Source organism: Vulpes lagopus, chromosome 2, assembly GCF_018345385.1.
Source record: "Vulpes lagopus strain Blue_001 chromosome 2, ASM1834538v1, whole genome shotgun sequence".
NCBI classification, from domain to species: domain Eukaryota; kingdom Metazoa; phylum Chordata; class Mammalia; order Carnivora; family Canidae; genus Vulpes; species Vulpes lagopus.
The window spans coordinates 785288-803712 of NC_054825.1; the positions used below are offsets into that span (position 1 = coordinate 785288).

At 62.6% G+C, this 18425-nt stretch overlaps 2 protein-coding genes across 3 annotated transcripts in view; both read right to left on the reverse strand.

Annotated features, from left to right (window-relative positions):
* The window catches only part of INPP5A (inositol polyphosphate-5-phosphatase A), a 160014-nt gene that overhangs the window by 121781 nt on the left and 19808 nt on the right, over positions 1-18425 (reverse strand). The window lies entirely within an intron of this gene.
* LOC121484413 lies at positions 10799-12530 on the reverse strand. The gene is made up of 2 exons (XM_041743654.1): positions 11338-12530; positions 10799-11246 (listed from the first exon to the last, which is right to left on the reverse strand). Exons 1-2 carry the CDS (start codon positions 12068-12070, stop codon positions 10999-11001), a joined length of 981 nt encoding a protein of 326 aa, XP_041599588.1. The 5' UTR covers positions 12071-12530; the 3' UTR covers positions 10799-10998.

Genomic DNA, 18425 nt, shown 5'->3' on the forward strand with positions numbered 1-18425 from the left:
GCACCTGAGCAGCAGATGCGGCCGCACGCTGCTGTAACAGGGTACGGAGTCTGGGGCGGCCCAGCCCGCGTGCCCGCGAGGACGTGAGCCCCGCACGCACCCCGCTGCCCTCACTTCCATGGGACGAGAAACCCACAGGCCGCAGCTGAGCGGCAGGCACGGCGCGCGTCCCGCGGGGGGTCACTGCCCAGCCTCCGCACAGGGACGCAGCCACGGCGCCCTGTCCGCCCGGGGCCCACCGGCACTCCCTGCGGCCAGGCCTTCCACACTCCCACGTGCCACGGCTCGTCCACACGCGGAGGCAGAGGCCACGGGCAGAGGCCACGTGGCTCGTCCCCGGCTGTGATCCCCACGAAGGCTGAGCAGGTGACCACAGCGCCGCCTCCCCCACCGTGTGCGGCCCCGAGACAGAGGCCAACTCTACGCGCCTGGGGGTAAACACGAGCCCCGGGCGGGGACGGGAAGTCCCAGAACTGCAGGGCCTGGGGGTGTCTGAAGAAGGAGGCCCGTGAGCATGACAGGGAAGCGCCCCCACCCAGGTGGGAGCCGGGTGCCCACGCAGGCTCTTCAACACACGGGGATAAAATTGATAAACCCCGGGCAGAACGATCGAGAGGTCAAGGACACAAGGGACCAAGGGAATCAAGGGAAGTCACCAACACAGACCTGGAAAGAGCAAGGAGAGGCCGCGAACATGCGCCAACAGACCTGACAACTCAGACGAAGCGCAAACCCCTGAAAAGCCAACGGACACAGGATGAAACAGAAAACGTTCATCCACTGAATTAGCTGCATTTGAACCAAAAGCCGCCCCACAGGATGCGGCCGGGCTCCCTACTGAGCCGCACGGCCACCAACAGACACGCATCAACCCCACGGTCTGTCCCAGGAAGCCAGCCCCGCGGCAAGGGAGGGACACCGCACACCCACGTGTCCCCGAGCCACGTGCACGAGCACATGAGAGAAAGGCCCGCGTGGCCCAGAGAGTCGGCCCAGGGACGCCGGTCCTGTAGGACGCTGGAGAGACCCGTGTCATCCCCGAGGAAACGATGCCATCGCTGCCAGAGACACGGAACATCCTCCAAAGCTGGGAAACAGAGCACAAGACCTAGCAGCAAAGAAAGAGAAGGAAACTTCCCCAGTTTGCAAAAGGCTCTAAAGAAAAGGTGGTGAACCCCAGTCTGCAGCTCGCCGCCCCCGCCGCTTCCCTGCAAGAAGAGCAGGGGCTGGCCGGGCCTAGGGGGCTGTGCTGGGACCTGGGGGGGACTGTACTGGGACCTGGGGGCTGTGCTGGGACCTGGGGGGGGGGGAGACTGTGCTGTGGCCCTGGGGGGGGACTGTGCTAGGGACCTGGGGGGGGCTCTGCTGGGACCTGGGGGGGACTATGCTGGGGACCTGGGGTGACTGTGCTGGGGACCTGGGGGGACTGTGCTGGGGCCCTGGGGGGGACTGTGCTGGGGACCTGGGGGGGGCTCTGCTGGGGACCTGGGGGACTGTGCTGGGGCCCTGGGAGGGGACTGTGCTGGGGACCTGGGGGGACTGTGCTGGGGACCTGGGGGGACTGTGCTGGGGACCTGGGGGACTGTGCTGGGGCCCTGGGAGGGGACTGTGCTGGGGACCTGGGGGGGCTCTGCTGGGACCTGGGGGGCACTGTGCTGGGGCCTGGGGGGGACTGTGCTGGGGCCCTGGGGGGGACTGTGCTGGGGACCTGGGGGGGGCTCTGCTGGGGACCTGGGGGACTGTGCTGGGGCCCTGGGAGGGGACTGTGCTGGGGACCTGGGGGACTGTGCTGGGGACCTGGGGGGACTGTGCTGGGGACCTGGGGGACTGTGCTGGGGCCCTGGGAGGGGACTGTGCTGGGGCCCTGGGGGGGCTCTGCTGGGACCTGGGGGGCACTGTGCTGGGGCCTGGGGGGGACTGTGCTGGGACCTGGGGGGGACTGTGCTGGGGCCTGGGGGGGACTGTGCTGGGGACCTGGGGGACTGTGCTGGGGACCTGGGGGGGGACTGTGCTGGGGACCTGGGGGGGCTCTGCTGGGACCTGGGGGGCACTGTGCTGGGGCCTGGGGGGGACTGTGCTGGGGCCCTCGGGGGACTGTGCTGGGACCGGGGGCGGGGACTCTGCTGGAACCTTGCTGGAACCTGAGCGGGGGGCTCTGCTGGCTGGGCCACACAGGCCACCAGACCCGCATGGGAACCCTTACCTGCGTGTCCCCCCAACCAGAACAGACAAGTGCACAGTGAGATGCTGACTACCTACGAGCACCAAGAACACAAGTTACTGGGCAACCTGCCTAACAACCGGCAGGCAGGCCTCCAGCTGACACCACAAAGCAGGGCTGAGCGACAGGAGCCGAGAGCCAGCAGGGCCAGGAGGGCAGCTCCCGCTCTCCTGGGGGCCCCGGAGCCCCGGCCGCAACCTCAGCAGCCTTTCTGACCCACGGACCCGCTGGCTCAGAGGCCCGGGCAGAAACGCAGCGGGCCACGGATCCCGAGGCAGACTCTGCAGACTGTGAAAGCGCGGCGGCGCCCAGGGGTCGAGGCGGCCATCAGGCCCCCCAGGAAGCCCCCAGGGTGAAGGCAGCCGGTCCTGGAGGTAAAGTGGACGAACAGATCGACCTGGAGAGGGACACACGCTCGCACCTTGATTCACGTCAACAAAGGTGCCAGCGCGATCCACGGGCGGAAGGCGGGTGACGCCCCGGGGAGAACACACGCTACCACTACCGCATCACACACGAAGATGAACTGAGATGAATGGAAAACCTCAAGATAACAGCTAAAACCGTACTGCTCGAGGAGGCAAAGGGAAGGTCTTCACAACCTGGTGGTAGGCAGACTTCTGCGGGCACAGAAAGCAATAATCATTAAAAAAAAATCACAATTAGACACTGCAGGTCACTGAAATCACCACCGAGAAAATGAACAGACAAGCCACAGTCTGGGGGAAAGTATCTGCAAAACAAGAGTCAACCAAAGACTGGGCCGCGACACGTAAAGAGTTCTTACAACCCAGTTACGAAAACAAACAATTCATGAGAAAAGGGCAAAGGACAGCGCAGCAACTGGTAACTTTACCAAAAAAAAAAAAAAAATTAAAAGCCACACAAATGGCCAACAAGCAGTTGAAAGAAGCTGAGTACCAGCAGTCTCGAAGGAGGGGCCACCGCGTGGCTGAGATTCAGCGGATGGAAACGCCGACCCCCACCTCCACCTCCACCTCCACCTCCACCTCCGCTGGCAGCAGGGAGCAACAGACACCGGGGCTGGGGACTCCGGGGCAAGTCCCGCCCGTGACGCACCAACTGCACTCCCAGGTGGAATTACGTGAGACGGAAACGTGGCCACACAAGCACCTGCACTCGAATGTTCAGAGCGACGCTCACAACGAAAACGCGGGCAGAGCCCAGGATATATGGGCAGGAGACGAGCTAGACCCCCCGAGGTACGGCCAGAAACTCCTACGGGGAAAAAGGAGCAAACTGCGCTGCCAACAGGACCAATGGGACAGACGGACAGGACAGACCAGAGCCCACGTGGACCCACTGGCGGGACGGCCAGGGCAGCTGAAGTGCGCAGGAGGGAACTGGGCGGCTCCCCGGCGGGGGAGGGGACGGGAACCCTCTGGGTGGGCGGTCGCGGTCTACACCTTGATGAAGGTTTGGGCCAAATGTAAGAACTTGTCAAAACTCAGGGGCACCGGGCGGCTCAGGGCGTGACCCCGGGTTCCTGGGATCGAGTCCGCATTGGGTGCCCCACAAGGAGCCTGCTTCTCCCTCTTTCCGTGTCTCATGAATAAGTAAATCTTTTTTAAAAATGGGGGAAACCATTAAAGAAAAAAGAAAGGGCCTTGTCAGAACTCAGCAAACGAACAGTTAACCCCGTCCAGCGACCACGCGGAACTGCTCCACCAACAGAGACACCGAAAGCCCCGCTGAGTCCCGCTGGCGACACGCCCCGGAGAGCCTGGAGGGGAGCGTCCTGCCTGCCGCCCACCACTGACATGAAGGTGCTCGGAAGCCACGAGTGACCCGCGGGCGGGGCGACGGATCAGGGCCGTGAAACAAATGCAGCAGAAAGTTAACGACAGAACCCAGGTGGCTGACACACAGCGCTAATGGAAAAATTCCTTCAACTTTATCATATGCTGGAAATTTTGTAATAAATGTTGGGAAAGAGTTTAAAAATAAACAAGAAAGGGCCGAAGTTGACGGTCCGTGAAGCCCTTTCCGTGACTTGTTCCACGAAGCGTGGCCAGCTGCAGGAGCTCCAGGAGGCCACGGGCTTGGCTTTGCTCCTCCCCCAGCGGGATCCACGGCCGGCTGCCCCAGACCCCGCTCCCGCGCCCTCCACTCCCGGCCGTGAGCCTCAGGAAGGGGCCGCTCCAGCCCCACCAGCGGGAGAGTGGCCACGGGGAGAGCGTGACCCCCTCCGCAGCCCGTGCTGGGGACAGGGAGGGAACTGCCCTCTGTGACCCTGGACGGCCGTAGGGCCCCGCGGACGGCCAAGCGTCAGGAGCCACAGAGGGGCGGGCAGGTCATGAAGCAGGAAAGCCCAAAACACCCCTTCTCCAACAATCAGACATGCTAATTCTCAGTCGCAGATATTTTTTAATCTTAAAATTCAAGTCCAAAATAACTTAAGTCTAAAAATAAGGCCCCTGTAAAGTAAACACATGTGAAATCCTTCCAGCTCCTTCCCTTTTCACTGGCCACACCCAGGGCTGCACTGATGTCACACCTCCCCGGAGCCTCGCAGGTCCCTATGCGGCAGGAGGGAGGCAGGAGAGGGGCAGGACGGGGGCCGGGACGAATGCAAGCCCCCCAGCTGCAGGCAAGGCTGGCTCACACCCGGGCCCCCTCCGAAGCCTCTGGCCAGGCTGCAGGGAGAGCACAGGGCCTCCGCCCGGGGCCCCAGGAACATGTAACAGCCGAGGCACGGTGGTGGCCCCGAGGGACGGAGAGGCAGCCCTCGTGCTCTGGGACAGGAGCGAGGCACACGGACCTGCAGAGGGGGCCCTGGGGGGCGCGGAGCCAACCACCCGAGTCCTCCAGCTCCAAGCCATCTGGGGTCTGGGGCAACTGGAGCCCGGGCTGGGGAGCAGGAGGTATGAACGCTGCGTTCCTAGGTCATGGGGTCACTACACCTGGCCTGTGGAGTACAAGGTCACTGGCAGCGTGCCTGTGGACCACGGGGTCACGGACACCTGACCCATGGGCTGTAGGGTCACCGACACGTGCCTGAGGGCACAGGGTCCTATACTGGACCTGGCGCCATGGGGTCACGGGGTCACTACACCTGCCCCGCAGGTCCGGCCCGGCTGCGGCAATGGCTAAGCCGGAGGACACGGGACAGACGCACGGCAGGGCCGCCTCCGACGTGGCTGGAGGAGGCAGGACAGGGGTTGGCGGGGCCGGAGGGCCAGGGCAGCACAGCGGCTCTGAGCGTGGAAGGAGGGGCGGGTGAGGGCTGGAGGCTCTCGATACTCCCCCTCCTTGACGCACACGCCGTTCACAAGTCTCATCAGACGCCCAAGGCAAAAGCTGAAACACGTTTTCCTGCAAAGACCGCGTAAGTGACCTGCTGAAGCACGCCCTCTGCAAAATCGCTATTAAGGACAAAGGCGGAGCGGCAGTAAGGAGCGGGCGCGGAGCGTGTGCTGGGGCCACGCGGGGCGGGTGCCTGGCCGTGCGACCCCCAGCGCCCGCGGAGGCCGAGGCTCCCCAGGCTGAGAAAGGCGGAGCTGGCCCGACGGGGGCCGGGCGAAGCGGGGCAGCTGCACACCGGCCGGCGCTCGGAGACCCCGTTCGGAGGGAGGCACGGCCGCCCGCGGGCCACGCTGCACAGCACCGGAAGCACTCACAACGCGAGTTTGTCTTCCCTGACGTGGACTCTCCATCTCGAGACACGTGTGAGCCACAACCCTCGTCCACACGTCAGAGCCCCACGGGCCCCTTGGGTCACTGCCCCACCCCGGCCCCCAGGTCAGAGGCACTCTTCCCACAGAAATGCAGGCTTCTCCCGGTCACATCCACCCAGGGCCCGGGCCGCAGATAAACGTGTGATGCACAGGGTCGCAGACCAGAGAACACACCGGCAGGAAGCCCAGCCCCGCGCCTCCCGTACATTTAATCTCAGATGCAAAGGTGAGTAACGAGGCCAGTGTGCAGGGCGACCAGAGGCCCCCGAAACACGCAGCAGCCGAGTAACTTCACGACGCCCGGCTGCAGCAGCGCGGGGCTCTACGGGCACCGAGGGCGGGGGCCACCGACCTGGTCCTCCCAGCTTGTCCCCAGGCACCGCGGCCCTGCCTGGCACGCCCTCATGCCTTCCACCTCGCTGCTTTGCTCCTGCCTCGGCCAGAACCCCCCCCCCAACACCTCAACGCCCTTCCCAACCTTGAGGACCCCCTCCCAGGTCCCAGAGCCCCCCAGGGTCTGCAACACACATGACAGAGTCTCTCCAACTGCAGGTGCAGGCCCAGAGGGCCCACATGCCTCTGGCAGGTGGGCAGTAGGAAGAAGAGGGCAGCCCCAGGAGGGCCCACGCCAGCAGCACCGGGAGGCGCGGTGCCAGGCGCAGGTGGCCGGCCAGGCCCACTCAGGCCTCAGGACGGAACCCACACTCCCATAGAGCGCGTGCTCGCACGGCACGGGCATGAGTCATCAAGAGATCTACTTCGCTGAGAAGCAAACGCTCAGTGCTGCAAAATAACCCAGGAGAATCTAGAACACTCTAACTCGCACGCTGCCAGTCAGGTGAGTCGGTAAATACCCACGCTGTGTGCAGGTAGGCCCGAGGGTGGGAGAGTGTGGGTCGGAGAGGAACGGAGCGGAGGAGGAGGATGTCCCAGCGCAGGCCCTGCCCCGCCGTCCAGGCCTCAGGGGACGTTCCACCCAGGGCTGGGCCCCAGAACCGCAGGGCACCGTCCACGCTTACACATCACCCCAATCTGAACCTGCCGTCCACCCTGCAAACACGGCCAAACCTACACACCCGGAGCCCCACCCTGGACAGCACAGGGCAAGTGCCGGACCTCACAGGGAGGGGATGGACCCTGGGCGCCCCCGCCTCTGCCCTGCGGCCCGATGCTGCAAGCACCTCGGCCGTGCACGCAGCCTCCGCCAACGTGGCCACGGATGTGTAGAGCAGGGCGGGCCTGGAGCACGCGGGGTGGGGCCAGCAGCTTGGGAGCACCGCGCCGGCGGTGGCAGCAGGGACAGACCATCTCCCAAGAAGGGACAGCGGTACAGAGACAGACGGGCCCTGAGGTCCAGAGGTCACCAGAGCCACAACAGTAGTCAGATGGCTCTTCGGCAGCAAGTACGAGAAAGAAGCCAAAGAGAGGCAGCGTGACGGGGTCCTCCGAACCCCACACCCAGGGCCGCGGCCACACAGAAGCTCAAGGGCCCTGGGCACCAGCGAGGCTGGCGGGAAGGGCCACTCGGGCCAAGAGCAGGGGCGCCCCATGAGCCAACTGTTTAACTTCGTACTGGATTCCTTCTGGCCAATGTAAACATGGTTTACAGAATTTCAAATAAACGGATTTCTACCCAGGAAAGAGCCTAAAAGTAAATGCACTCAAGTGCTTGTGGTCTGGTTAGGGGAGTGGGGGCCACGGCCTTCTCCTCTTTCACTAGTTTCCAAGTGACTGTGGGTGTGGTTAGATGGCTGGTTACAAATTTTACAATTTCCAGCCCGACTGCCACTCTGCTGCGGTGAGAGCCCGCCAGGCACGCTCCTTCCTGTGGGTTTCCCGCTGCCCCGTCTGTGCAACCCTCCCCTCCCCTCTGAGCAGAGGGGCCTCCTGGGAGCGAGCGAGGCCCCCCGGGATGAGCCCACCCCACCGTCAGCTCCTGGGCTGTGCACGGGCCTCTCGGCAAGGGGCGGGGGTGTCAGGTGCAAAGTGCCAACATCCAGGCGGCAACCCCAGCAGGGGTCCGGGCAATCCTTCAGCGATGTGCCAACACCAGGCCCTAAGGAAGAGCGCGCACACGTGTTTACCTGATGCACAGATTATCCAAACAGCCGGCAATGAGCCTGGAACCCACCTCTGCTGGGATCTCACGCCTCAACGTCGTGCTCCTAAAGTCGGCAAAGTGCCGACCGGGCTTTTCAAATTCCAGGGCCCGGAACCAGTCCCCGTGCACGTGCTGAGAAGCCTCCCCGTCACACGGCCGACTTCACGGCGCGTGTCCGCGGCAGGCCCTGGAAGCCCACGCACCTCCTATTTCCGTTCAGCGGTACGGCTGCCGGCCCGGGAAACCAGCGTCGCTGCTCCGACGCCACCCACGGCGGCTCTTCCCTTCCCTAGAACGTCGGGTAGCGAGCGGTACAGTCCCTTTAACGGGCCCCGTACGATGAGGGGCAAGAACAGCCTCCCTGAGCCCCGCCGCGGCGGGAAACAGACCCCGTCCTCGCGGGCTCCTACGCCGTCCACGACATCCCAACAAACCCGAGTCTGCAAAAAGCAGCCAGATACCGATTAGCTCTGCTGCCGTGTCTTCAAGGTGCTCTCGCTCTGACTCTGGAAACGACCCCATGTGGATGGTTCGGCCCTCGGCGGCCCAGGACACAGACCACAGACCCCAGACCCCAGACCCCAGCTCCCAGCTCCCAGACACTGAGGGCAAGGCGCACAGGCCCTCCCGCAGCCCGGGCGTCTCCCGGCGGCAGGGGCGACAACAAGCCGGCAGGTGCGACCAGACCACGAGGAGCAACAGCAAAAACACTCTGTGGGAGCCACACAAACCAAACAGGGCAAACAAAAAGCAACCCCACTGCGAGCCCTGGGCTCCCACGAGTGTTTCTGAGTGCCCCCAACACACCGTCCCCTGATCACGACACGGGGCGGGGCCGGGCACACCCGGCGGCCTGCTCTCCCCGGCCCAAATCCTGGCTTTCTCCTGGATGCAGACGACCGGCCGGGAAAACCGCGCCATCCACACGTGAGCGGACCCCCTCCACCACCCGAGCCACACCAGAAGTGTCTCCAGCTAAGGCAGGTACAACATCCTGAAGGACACGTCCCTGGACCAAGAGTGTCTCCCCATCAGTAACTCTCTCCATCAAAGTCTGCAGACTCTCACACGCTGATGGCCAGCCTCTCGGCACACCTGGTCAGCACTCCTGGGTCAGTGCAGGTGGGCCGGCACACCTGGGGGAGGCACCTGGGTGAGCACACCTGGGCCGGCACACCTGGGGGTTTCCAGAGCCCTTGCTCCTCAGGTGAGTCACATGGCTCCCTGTGGATGACTGCTCAGTTGGCACTCCCCAATTGTGATTCCACGCGGGACCCCGCCTCGAATGCCTACTCACCAGGCCCTCCCACCATGCTAAGCAGGGAGGCACAGAAGGGCCTCAGAGCCCCATGGATCAGCCAGCGAGGCCTGTCCAGTTCCCCAAAGACACTGCCCCTGGGAGCCCCAGCAGCATGGAGGGGAGGGCTGTCCCAGGTGCAGGTGCAGGCCCATCGGGACTCCACACTCAGCAATAAGGAAGGAGCCCGGAGCCCGGGGCTGGGCTCAAACCTTGGCCTCCCTCACCGTGTGCTCAGCTCTGGGGCCCTGTTCCCATGTGGACACGGGATGGACACAGCACACGCTCCCCGGGGCGCCGGTTCTCCCAGTACGCACTCCACCCGACTGTGATTTGTTAAGTTAGCTACGCCCCCGAACAGCTCTGCTTAGGTCCACAGCGGCTGATCTCGTTACCGCCAGGCCCGCTCACAACCACACGCAGTGGCGGTGGGTGGGGAGTAGGCCACCAGCAGGCAGTCGGGGGGCAGCACCCCGAAAGCCAGTGATGGGGGGCTGGCCAGGCAGGCCTCCCCTCCCTGCCCCTCCACGCGCACCTTCAGACCCACCAGGCAGGAGCTCGGGTCTCCAGCCTGTGCTGTCCACCCTCACCATCTGTCCCTCACCTCATCCCACCTGTCTCCCCGCGCTCGGGGCACCTGGGCCTGGGGCAGGTGGGCCCGGCAGGTGCGTGGCCTGACCTGAACAGGCCCGAGGTGCCCACATGGTGGTATCTGGTCTCCACTCCTCAGCCGGCCCAGCCAGCAGCTGGAAGGCCGACATGCTCCCTAGCAGTGGGAGGGGGCCCAGAGCAACAGCACCGAGGGGCCCCCCACCTGCCTGCAGCTGAGGATGTGACGCCACACCCCTTCCATCAGGCGCAGTGCTACAGGGCGTCGGCCTCCCGCTGTCCGGACTCCGAGAAACACCCAGGGCCCGGCAGGCGCCCTGCTCCTCCAGAACACCCACCACCATGGTCCCTAAGCTACGGCCACTGACGCTTCCCAGTGGTTTCACCGCCTCCTTGTCCCATTGCTGGTGCACCGGAATTCTTGGGGAAACAGAAGGAAGGGTGTCGGCACCCGCAAACACAGAAACATGTAACGTGGTATAAAAAACAAACTCCTAAGATGACGGGGGACTGAAGGCTGCTCCACGTGAGGACAAAGGCAACTCTTCCCCCGAAGCCCCGGGTGGTGGGGGGTGGAGATGGGGGTGCAGCAGGGAGCCCGAGGGAAAACCCGGTGGTGTGGCGCACTGCACAGAAGGCAGGCTACCAGGAGGCTCTACCAACAGAATCTGCCAGGAAATCCCTCCGCCCGCCTCAAGTGAGGCCGTGGCACGGCCGTGCGCTCAGGGAGAGCGCGCCGACGTAAATCCCCCACGCAGCCTCGGGAGACTTTTAAATAAAACTTAAATTGTTAACCAGAGAGAAGTGACAACAACCAGAAGAAGTGACAACAACCAGAAGAAGATGCGCGAGTATGAGAGTCTGGTGCTGTCTTCGTGAGGTCGGATCTGGGCACGGGTTGGATGTCCCGTATTTAAAAAAGCATTTCAAAAAAGCACAAATAACATATCATCACAATCTATATTTATTGCCTTTTAATTTATATTTTTTCCAAATATACATAACGAAGTTACACATCTTTGGTAATAAAATTCAATCTTTATTGAAAGTTTCAATTATTTCAGAAAGATTCTTAACAATTTGCTTGGGATGGGAAACTCAAGGACTTAATTACAGACCAGCTAATAGCTGGGTTGCTCTCCTGATGCTGCCGGGGACACTCCGGAAGGGTCAGAGTGGACTCTGCTATCGCGCCTGTGAAAAGGGTTTCAGCGAGCGGTGAGCGTGCGAACTCCTGACTGGATCCTGCACAGGCGGCCTTGGGTGGGGGCCAGGATGCCCGCCGACTCGGCCAGGACTTCCCAACGCGGGTTCCAGACGCCGTAACAGAACGCCAAGTTCCCGCGCAATGATTTAAAAAGTGGGAGAATCATCATGGTACATTGAGAGAAAATAAAACAGCGTTAAATACCTGGGGCCTTAACGATGAAGCCGGGAGGCGAGCGGGGCCCGGGCGCACAGGTGGCTGGAGCAGCACACCCAGGCCTGCACCCGTCCCACGCGGAGACCCACGCTTCACGAAGGAACAGCGCAGCGCGCACTTCGAGGGCAGGTGGAAGGGGAGCTGCTCGGAGCTGCTTCGTCCTGTTCGGCAGCATCTCCTCAGACGCCAGACCCGCGCCTGGACCGTAGCAGCGGCACCACTGTCCGTAGCGGGGAGTCACCCCGCCTTCCGACCTTGGATCCCGTGTGCGTGCAGATCTGCGTGCAGGCGCGAAGACACGTTTTACTTTTAACTCTTGTAGCACCGTTTCTGCTTTTCTACGTTCACACGGAAACCATCCACGTTTCTGAAACCCGGACCCGCCTCCGCACGGAAGGCTTCCTGCTTCTGTGCTCGCAGCGGTTTCTCTCTCCTTTCTGAGTACGGACAATAGTGTGTGTCCTGCAGCGGACACCCCTGCACCCGCGGAAACGCGGGGACGCTGGCTCCCAGGGCGGACCAGCCGCGGGGCCCAGGAGGCGACGGGCTGTCGTGTCGGGCAGGGCGTCCACGCTGCCCCACCAGCGCCGCGCGGCCTGGCTCCCCGGCCCACGCCAACCTCCCAAGGCCTGTCTCGCGCGTGCTCCCAGCGTGCCCCCTGCCCCCGGCCTTGCCGAGGTGTAACGGACACAAAACGCTGGAGAAGCTGGAGGCGTGCCATGTGACTCGATGCGTGTGTGTCCCGTAAGCACCGCGTGAGTCAGTGGACGTCCACCACCCCCCGGCTACAGACGCTGTCCCCGCGATGAGGCCTCCGGAGACCCCTCGGGGACCTTCATGGGTGTGACACCGCGCTGCGCATCACCTCCAGGCCGCTCTGACCCCCAGCCTGGTGGCCCGGCCGGGCTCCCTGCTGAAGCAGCCTCTGCCTTGCTCTCCTTTCTCAGATTTTTCCTGGCTGCCACTCACACACTCCCTGGCTCGTCGAGCTCCAGAGCAGTGCAAATGGTCTGGGGCCGAGAGTCCAGGGGTCCGCGGCAGCGAAGGCACCCGCTGCGGGGGCCCAGGCCCGGGGAGCCCGCCACACCATCCTGCTCCCCTCCCGTCCGGCCTGGCAGCCAGAGGCTCCGACCGGACACAGCCCGGGGACACTGCTGAGCCTTCCCGGAGGATGCCCTCCCTGACAGGAAAGCAGCGTGTGACCCCTCGAGGGGTAATGAGCACACAAGCACCCAGATCCTGTTTCTAAATACCGTGCTCCAGTAGAAGAGCCAGGCCCGGGAGAACTGGCTGGCTCCGGGGAGGGGGCAGGGGAAACACGAGATGAGTCAGGAAGCGCTCAAAAAAGCCCGCAGGACGGGCGTGTACACGGGAGCCAGATGGAGGACTCAGCAGCCAAGGCCGGCGTCCTCGACCTCTGCCCGCCACACGTGGGCCTGCACCCGGCACCGGAGAGCACCCCCGAGTCACCCACCAGGAACAATTCCGGGAGAACCCCAAGCAGCACGTGTCGGTGCCCCGGGCGCGGCCTGGTTTACCCACGAGGGTGGGGTGCACGGATGCCTGGCCCCCTGCAGGGCAGGGAGGGGACGTGGAGACCTGGCAGGCGCCACGTTCACTTCTCGGTCTTCCTCCGAAAACCCACGACCCCAGGCTAATCACGAGAAGGCGCCCGGCAGACCCAAGTACAGGGGCACCCACAGAACGCCCGAGAGGCTCCTCCACGTCAGGAACGTGGAAAACAAGAGCGAGAAGCTGCCAGGGTCCCGAGGGGTAGGGGAGGCAGGGCAGGATGCGGGACCGGGTCCGGGGACGGCAGAGGCGCATCTGCGGGAAACCTGGTAAGACCCAGACTGCGGCTCAGCCCACGGCGTTGGGCCACCGAGACTTTCTCAGCTGGGACGGAGGTGCCGGCCGCTCACCCGAGGGGAAGCACGGGGATGCCAACGTCTTCCCTGCCACCTGGCTGTAAACCTAAACCTCCCAAAACTGATAACAAGTTGTCTAAAAGGTACCCCAGGAAATGCTGGGGGGGTTCTCCTATCCTGCCCCCCACCCCTGCCCTCTGGCAACCACAAGTTAACTCTGTGTCTGAGGCCACTTACGTTTCGTCCAGTTGTTCGGATTTCTTTTTTATGGATTCATGAGAGACACAGAGAGAGGCAGAGGCCCAGGCAGAGGGAGCAGCAGGCTCCACGCAGGGAGCCCGACGCGGGACTCGATCCCGGGACCCCGGGGTCACACCCTGGGCCGCAGGCAGACGCTCGCCCACTGAGCCCCCGGGGCATCCCCTGTTGTGATTTTTAAGGTCCACACAGGGGGGAGATGACATGGGCTCGGCCTCTGATCAGCGCCCGAGCAGGCTGCTCCCTGGGGCCGCCAGCGCTGGTGCAGATGGCAAGACTTGCTTTTGTTTACGGCGGAGTAATACCTTGTCGTGGGCACGTGTGCGCACACGTGCTTCACCCACCCATCTCTGATGGGCGACGCGGGGTTTGCGTCCGCGTCTTGGCTGTCGTGCACAACGCTGCGGGGAACCCAGGGGTGCACACGTCTTTCCAAATGAGCGTTTTCACATTTTGGGGGAAAAGAATGGGGTTCTTGTTTGAGGTTTTCTTTGGTGGGGGACAGGGCTGTGCTCCCACCCCCACCCAGCGCCCCTCCCTCTGCCTAGAGTGTGCCCGGAGGATCGGAGGGCGGCACCCAGCCTTTATCAGAGGACAGGGCGGCGGCAGAATGGAGACGGGAGGGCTGGTCCCCGATGGCACACGGAGCTGCCCAGGCGCGCCCAACTCCCCAAGCTTCCTGCTACGTGTGTGACCGCACGGCAGCCGGTGGCAGCCCGGTCGGAAGGGGACTCTGGGACTCTGCGGCTCGCCCCGCAGCATCCCAACCGACACCGTGTATTTCCCAGGAGATGAGTTAGATTTAAAGATTAGCAAACGTCTCTGTTCCACAGACGTGGGGCGTCTGCGCTCATCAACAGGCGCATTGTTTCCACTGACTGCAGCCCCTCTCCACGCGCAGATCTCGGCGCCTAAATTCATGGGCAGGTTTCACGACCACAGCAGACGTCTTGTTTCCTGCCTGTATATATAGGAGCGCCGTGGACTCTTACGCATTCATTTCATCACCACATGCTTTCATTGCATATCACAGGTTCAGTAAATTCACTTTTCCCCAGATGCATAATCACGTTTGTAAATAATTCTCTCCCCATTCTAATATTTCAGTATTTATAGTCTTTCTTGTTTGGTTACTAACTGCAGTAGCTAAAGCTTCTGGAACTATTTAATCACATTTATGTCAGGTTTCTTTCCCTTGTCCCTGACTTTAACAGAAATGTTTTATTTCCAAGTTCTAAAATAATATTAAGGAAGGACGCCTGGGTGGCTCAGTCTGTGAAGCTTCAGCCTTTGGCTCAGGTCATAATCTCGGGGTCCTGGGATCCAACTCCACGTCGTGGGGCTCCCTGCTCAGCGGGGAGTCTGCTTCTCCCTCTCCCTCTCCCTCCCTGTACTTGTGTGCCCTCTAATAAATACATTAAAATCTTAAAAATAAAATAAATACTATTAAAGAAATACGTGCCTATATCCATTTTATTAACAGTAACCACTGTTGGAGATCCCCGGGTGGCTCAACGGTTTGGCGCCTGTCTTCAGCCCAGGGTGTGATCCTAGAGACCCGGGATGGAGTCCCACGTCGGGCTCCCGGTGCATGGAGCCTGCTTCTCCCTCTGCCTGTGTCTCTGCCTCTCTCTCTCTCTCTCTCTGTCTCTCGTGAATAAATAAATACAATCTTAAAAAAAAAAAGTAACCACTGTTTACTCAAAGAGATGTTGAATTTTATCAAATACGTTCTCGGCATTTAGAGAGATGACCAAAAAAGGAATATTTTCCTATTGACAAATTATTAACAAGCTGAATTATGTGGCCCAGTTTTTCCAAACGCAAACTACACTTACGTGTCTAATACAAATACACTCGACTGTCTGCGTTTGCTGCCGGCCCTCCACGGACCCTTGCACGAAGACGCCCAGGCAGCGTCCGGGGTGCTGACTCCAGGGCTCTGCGGGCCCCGACGGCTCTTAACCTCCCTGGAGCAGCGAGAGGCCACGCAGGCCTGGAGTGGGCGGTTCCCCGGCAGCCTAGATGCCCCCCCCCCCCCGCCGCCCTGGCACTTCTGCGGGGCAGAGTGTTGATAAGCCCATCACTCCTTTTTCCTCTGATAACAGGACAACTTCACTTGCTCCTCCTCAGTCAGGGCGGTTGTGCACATGTTGCTAGAAATTTATCCATTTTGTTAATTTTTTCAGTTGTTTGAGCACAGCTGTACCAATTCATGTCTTGAAACGGACTTAACTTTGACAAGTTCCCTTGGAGAACCAGGGAACGCAGGGCAGGGGGCCAGGCCGCTGAGGCCTCACGGCCCCCTCCCCACGCCCCACGGCCGCCCGGTCAGCCACTGATCTGGGTGGAACGTGGAGGACAGTGGTCTTCTGTCCTACGACCCCACTGAGGACCCAAGCCCCGATCCAGAGACGGAGGGAGGAGGCAGCAGCCACGTACGTGCTCACAGAAAATGGGCTGCGCAGTGGGCCTCAGGTCCAGGCCGCGGAGCAACGCCTCGGGCCCAGCCTCCTCTCACCCTCCAGCCAGAGCCACCCGGGATGCCGAGCTCTGGGACTCCAAGCCCCACACAGCTTACGTGCCGCCCACACCACAGGGTGCACTCCCACAGCTGTAGGTTAAACGTGAAGAATGGAAAGTGCTCTAGGCGTCTTGGGCTTATTCCTTAAGTGGCTTAGGTTTGGAATTAAAACAAATGTTCAAATGTGCACTTCACATACACTCTATAAAATAAGCGGTGACATTTCTGCTCAGCACAGAGGCTGTAAAACGGCACCGTGGAAGTGGCTCGCTGGTGTCTGTGCTACGCCGGGCAGAGGAGCTCCCGGGAGCAGGGGCTCCAGCCTGGGCCCGAAGGGGCCCCCATCTCTGGGTCAGCCGCGGCCAGTCCCGTCTCCGCGAGGCTCATCCCGGGCCTCTCCCGCACAGCTCAGGGCCCACACATGCAGCTCCCACAGCCAGCGTGGGGCCGGGCACACAGCAGGCGCTCGACAAACACTTCCGCGGGCACCAAGTAACCCCAGACGTAGCCGTCTTCAGGTCTAGAGCTCTCAGACCACATGGGAAGTCCCAGCAGGTCAGGAGCTGCAAACACGACCCGAGACCCACGGACATCGCCACACTGCCTTCGAGCCACCATCATCTCCATCCTCGAGTCCTCGGCTATTTAGAAAACACCCGAGGGACATTCCTCCTCCTAACGAGACCAGAGCGTTTGACCCGGCCTGCACTGCGGGGGCTACTTCCCGGCCACCGCTCGGGGGGCGCACAGAGACAGGTGCTGGGCCACCACGGCCACCACGGCAGCGCTGGGTCAAAGCCTCTCAGACGTGCCCGACACTGCACAGCCCCAGGAGGCGGCCCCGGGCGTCCAGCACCCACCGGTCCCCCGCCGCTCCAGGCCCCAGCGCAGCCTTCCCGGGGAGGATGGCAGCCACGCCAACGGGACGGCGGCAGCCGGGGCGAAGTCACACGCAAGGAGAGCGAGAGGGGGCTGCGGCCACCCGGCGGAGGCCAGGCCGCGAAGGCCGCGGACGGCGAGCCCCCACCAGCTGTGCGTGGCCCCGGAGGCAGGTTCCAGGGCCATTCCCGGCCGCTGCCTGGCCTCACCCTCAGGGTGGGGACGGAGACCCCTCCCACGCGTGTGCCTCCCTGACGACAGGTCCCAAACACACAGGACAAAATCCAGTCTCGGGGCCCCGACCAGGCCGGCCTCAGCAGCAGGCAGAGGGCAACCGGCGCCACCCGAGCGCCAGGGGGATTCCGGGCGTCGCTCCCCCATCTCCCCGTCACTTCTCTGCGTCCTCTCCCCGGGGCACGCCCACTCCACACTGCAGCTGTCACAACAGGCCCGAGGAACAAGTGCTCTGGGCTGCAGAGTCACTCGGCACGGCGACCCACAATTACCCTCGCGAACCTACCGACGCGCACCTGCTTTCCTGCCCTGCGCCCGCTTGTGTGAACTCACGGGCGTGAACGTGCCTGTGCCTCACTCCCGCAACGGGAAAGCACAGCTACGCTCCCACTCCGACATGCGGAGTCGCCCTGGAAGCGCTGGGACCGCAGCGGCCACGCGGAATCACCACAGCCACACATGCTCCACTCCGGGACCTCGCTCCGGGGGCTGCATGAGCCCGGGAAAGAGGCCAGAGCCGGACCCGTGGGCCGGGCGGGCTAGGGGCAGGGCAGGTGCACGGAGACACGGGGGGAGCCCGTGGCGCTGTGACCCTCGGCTGGCCCCCGGGGCTGGGGACACTGCTCGCTCTGGCTTCATGCCTGGACTCTGAACAACACATCAAGCTGCTTTCCAGTCTTGCCCAATTCCCAAATTCAGCCTCTCTTAACCCAAAGTAAGACTCTGGTGAAAGCTTTAAATAGAAAACCATATAGAAATCGAAAGGACAGGGGTCCCATGATCATCTGCACCCACTCCCCCTTCTCGTGGCATCGTGTCCTGGAGCCAGCGCGCCCCACACCCAGCTGGAGCACCAGCCCTCAGACAAGGGTGCCCTGGTCCACGTGGGCCAGGAGACTCCACCTTCCAAAGCCCCCTCCCCATCTCCGGGGTGCAGCTCCGGCGGCCTGGTCATTCCTCCCCACGGCCTGAAGGACCTCCCCACACTCAGCCACCCCGCACCCTGCAGGCCTGCCCCAGTGCCCTCCATCCTGACCCCCATCCCCTCTGGCCCCTCCTTGTACCTCCCGTCCTCTGCCTGGGGGGGGGGGCAGGTCTCCTCCGGTCCTCCCATGGCCCCTCCTCCCCCACAGACCCCCTGTGGCAGGGCGGCTCCCACCACTTTTGTGACTTTGGATCTAGTCCAGTTGGCCGTGTCTCCAGATGTGAGCACAGCCGCCTGGGGGCTTGCAGTGATGCCCACGAGAAGGGGCCCCAGCTCAGTGTGGCCGGCACCACATATTTAAAACACAACTTCAACTACATATTGTTCC